Source organism: Cydia splendana, chromosome 12, assembly GCF_910591565.1.
Source record: "Cydia splendana chromosome 12, ilCydSple1.2, whole genome shotgun sequence".
In the NCBI taxonomy this organism is placed as follows: Eukaryota; Metazoa; Arthropoda; class Insecta; order Lepidoptera; family Tortricidae; genus Cydia; species Cydia splendana.
In genome coordinates, this window is record NC_085971.1 from 8,468,177 (window position 1) to 8,471,796 (window position 3,620).

At 37.8% G+C, this 3,620-nt stretch overlaps 1 protein-coding gene across 1 annotated transcript; it reads left to right on the plus strand.

Annotated features, from left to right (window-relative positions):
• The first annotated feature begins 729 nt into the window (after positions 1-729).
• Positions 730-1,056, plus strand: LOC134795891 (uncharacterized). Its single transcript, XM_063767823.1, has one exon. The coding sequence runs from the start codon at positions 730-732 to the stop codon at positions 1,054-1,056; it is 327 nt and encodes a 108-aa protein (XP_063623893.1).
• Positions 1,057-3,620: the final 2,564 nt, after the last annotated feature.

The following is a 3,620-nucleotide window of genomic DNA, read 5'->3' on the forward strand; positions in this document are numbered from 1 at the left end:
TTTTCTCATTATAAAAGTTAAATTGTTTTAATTCAGTCTCGTGAAAGGGTCCTATTTCAATTAAGGGCTCATGTGGTTTCCTTAAACTCGGTTTAAAGTTTAAGCATCGTTTAAGGGTCATGTGTGAACCCCTTTGATGTGCAAAGGGGTTGCGGAGGGTTTTGTAATTGTTTTAATTGGCCTGGCAGTGCTGATTTAATAGCTATAAATGTCTCTTTCTGATCAGATGGAATCTAACCATCCTTGATGAATAGTCCATCGCTTTGAACTGTCAGCCACTTAATCATAATGTTCTAGTTTTCTTTCGTTCAAGCGATTGAGATGGCTTTTCTTCAACATTAATTTAATATATGAATGATGCAGAGTTATTAATTTTGAGCAGTGGGAATCAAGTTTTATTTTATTGAGACAAAGTTACATAAAATTATGTAATTTTACATCTACGCATGTAAAAGTTGCGGAAAGCTTCCAAAAAGTTGGAAAGATCTCAAAAATGTCACAGGTAACAACAGAAACTGAAAATGAGAATTCCGAAAATTTTCCATGTGGAATCTCGTAATTTTGGAAACTTTTCGACTCGCCTAAATCGAAATTGTAAATATCTAGTTTTTTTTGTTTCTTTCAAAAAGAGTTGAGTACCTATTTCTTCGCAAACTGAGGGCGAATATTACGCTCCGTTATGTTTTAATTGTGTAATTATTGCCTACTTATACATTATGCCAAAGAGCTATGGAGCGCAGCATACTAGGAGTAAAACGGATTGACCGAATCCGTAACTCTACGCTGCGCTCAAAAACGCGCATTACTGATGTTCGAACTAAGTCCGCCAAGCTGAAATGGGACTGGGCCGGCCATGTCTGTCGCATGCACCCACAGAGGTGGGCCAAAATAACCACGGTATGGGTGCCGCAAGACGGGCGAGGAGCTGGCAGGCCCAGACGGAGATGGCGGGACGACCTGGACGCATATCTTAACGACTGGCCGGAGATTGCTCAAAACCGAGACGAATGGAAATCGAGGGGGGAGGCCTTTGCCCAGCAGTGGGACACCGTATAGGCTTATATAATAATATAATAAAAAATACATTATATTGTATGTACTTATGTTAGTCTGTAAGGTATCTATAAGCCTTATAAATGCCAGTGGGAAGGCCTTGTCAAGGGAATGTTGACTGATAGAGAATACCTTATGTCATTAAGTCCGCCTTTTGTACTGTAAGGTTTTTCTTTTGTACAATAAATAAATGATTTTTCATCTGATTTAATAAGTGCCTAGCCTACTTGTCAAACACCAATGCGTGCACCAGTTAACTAACTGCTCTAACTAGCGTTCGTGCATCACCGGGCCAATAAATATCCGAGTTAATGGCTCGTGCCGCCGAAACACCGATTTTAATACTTCGTGGCAGTTGACAAGCAATATGTACAACCATTATATAACTATAACTACACAGATTACAATAGAGCAGATACGACACTTTCTTTGGTGACTTTGAACGCTCGGGAAACATTGAACGGAGAGCGACGACGAAACATAATAGAGAACACTTTCCAGACCAGCTAGCATGAGTTGCGTTCTTGCTCGCGACTCCGATACATCTTGCGCGACTTCAAGTATGGACTCGCGCGCGAAAACGCAACTCATGCTAGCCGGTCAGGTGTGGGTTATTGCCTACGAGTATGTGCGGAGAAGATATGGTGGGTACGCACGGTGCGGGAAAAATTTTAACGTGCATGGGGCGCCGTAAAACCTATATACTTACCTAAGATTTGATTTTAAGCAATATATAATAGTTAAACTAATTAGCTATAATAATATTCAAATTTCCAATATGAACATCATGAGTGGTAAAAAATCAATAGGATTTACGAATCTATACGAAAATAAATATCATTAGGTGGTGCGATACTACAGAAATTTTATGTAAAACATTTTTCAGGAATGGTATATCTATAACATTATCATGTAATCTGTTACAGCGGCATGACCGCAAGTATATAACTACTACAATACAATGAATATTCAAAAGAACATATAAGTCATGAAACTACATAATACCCACATTTAGCATTAGCTTAGTGTACGTAATGACATTAGCTCTTAAGAGTAATGACAGCTTTGGACAGACGCCATCAGATATATCGGAGCGGCGGAGGTGCTCAAAAGTATTTGAACACGCACTCTAGCGCCTCGACAATAGAGGCGTGTTCAGATATTCGTGAGCACCTAAACTATAAATATATTTATGGTACCTATGTTAAAAACCAAGTGGATGCCGCTAAAGAAGTGCGGACGTGGCAGGCCCAGACGAAGATGGCGGGACGCCTTCATTAGGTAGTAAATGACCGGAAAAAGCACTACAACGGGAGTTGTGGAAATCAAGGGGAGAGGCCTTTGCCCAGCAGTGGAACACTATAACGGGCTAATATTTTTTTTTATAGATAAAGTACATACATATATTATGACTGGTAAAACATTATTTAGAATTAACCATCCGCGTCTACCTACAGTCACGTATTGTTTCATTATTCATTATGCATGCGACTTGCTATTTGTATTAGTTACAAATGAACGGTTACCGAAATCATTTATATGCTAATTCGATAATTAAGGTCCGTAACCGAACCCCATCGATTCGACATTGTTGTTCGTACCATCGTCTGCACTGATAATTTGACTAATCTGAAGCCTTATTACATAGACCTTAAGGCACAATGATGGTTAGTTGACGAGTATTGGTTTAAGTACTAGCAGCAACACAGTTTATTGAATATAGGTAGGCCTTATGTGGATGCAGTAAGGTATACGAATAGTTAGTCAGATGTGCCAACTATGGTACATTATGTGCCGTGTTAGTCAGTGTTTATGTGAGGTTAAATTGTTATAGGTGAAGTAGTATGTAAATGTACGTAATTTGGTATTTGCAACTACATCTATTAAATAGACTGACGTTGAATTTGGTCCTAATTAGATGTAGCTTCTATAAAGTGGGCATGAAGGTACATTATTTACTTAATTGAATTGCCAACGGGCTTTTTTGGCATACGACTATGTGAGTCTAAATTGTTATAGGTTAAGCAGTATGTACGTAAATGTACGTAATTTGGTATTTGCAACTATGTACATTTATTAAAGTGGAATAAATATACTGATGTTTAATGTCATTTATGTTGTCCTAATGAGAGGTAGTGTCTATATCAGCGGTTCTCAATCTTTTTTTTTTACGGAACCCTTTTGGAAAGCGAAATACTTGATGGAACCCTACAGTGTGTTTTTTGCATAGTAAAATTTTTCGAGTCGACTAACCCTAGGGTTCCGCGGAACACACTTAGAGTATAGCTGGTCTATATCAAAGCCATTTAGTTACATATAGATATAAAATTTACTTTTTAATAAAGTTACAGTTTTTAAGTCTGTAAGTCATATTACATGTAACCTATACACTGTAGCAATCGCATGTTACCCTATTATGTCCATAACAATATTTTATGACAATAAGTCTAAAGGGTAAGGCGGTTTAGAAAAAATGTGTTTTACAGCGGAAGTCGAAGAAAGTTACCATTACATCAAAAACTGTCCAACTAAGAAGAAAAGTTAAATAATAAAACACAACAAACAAA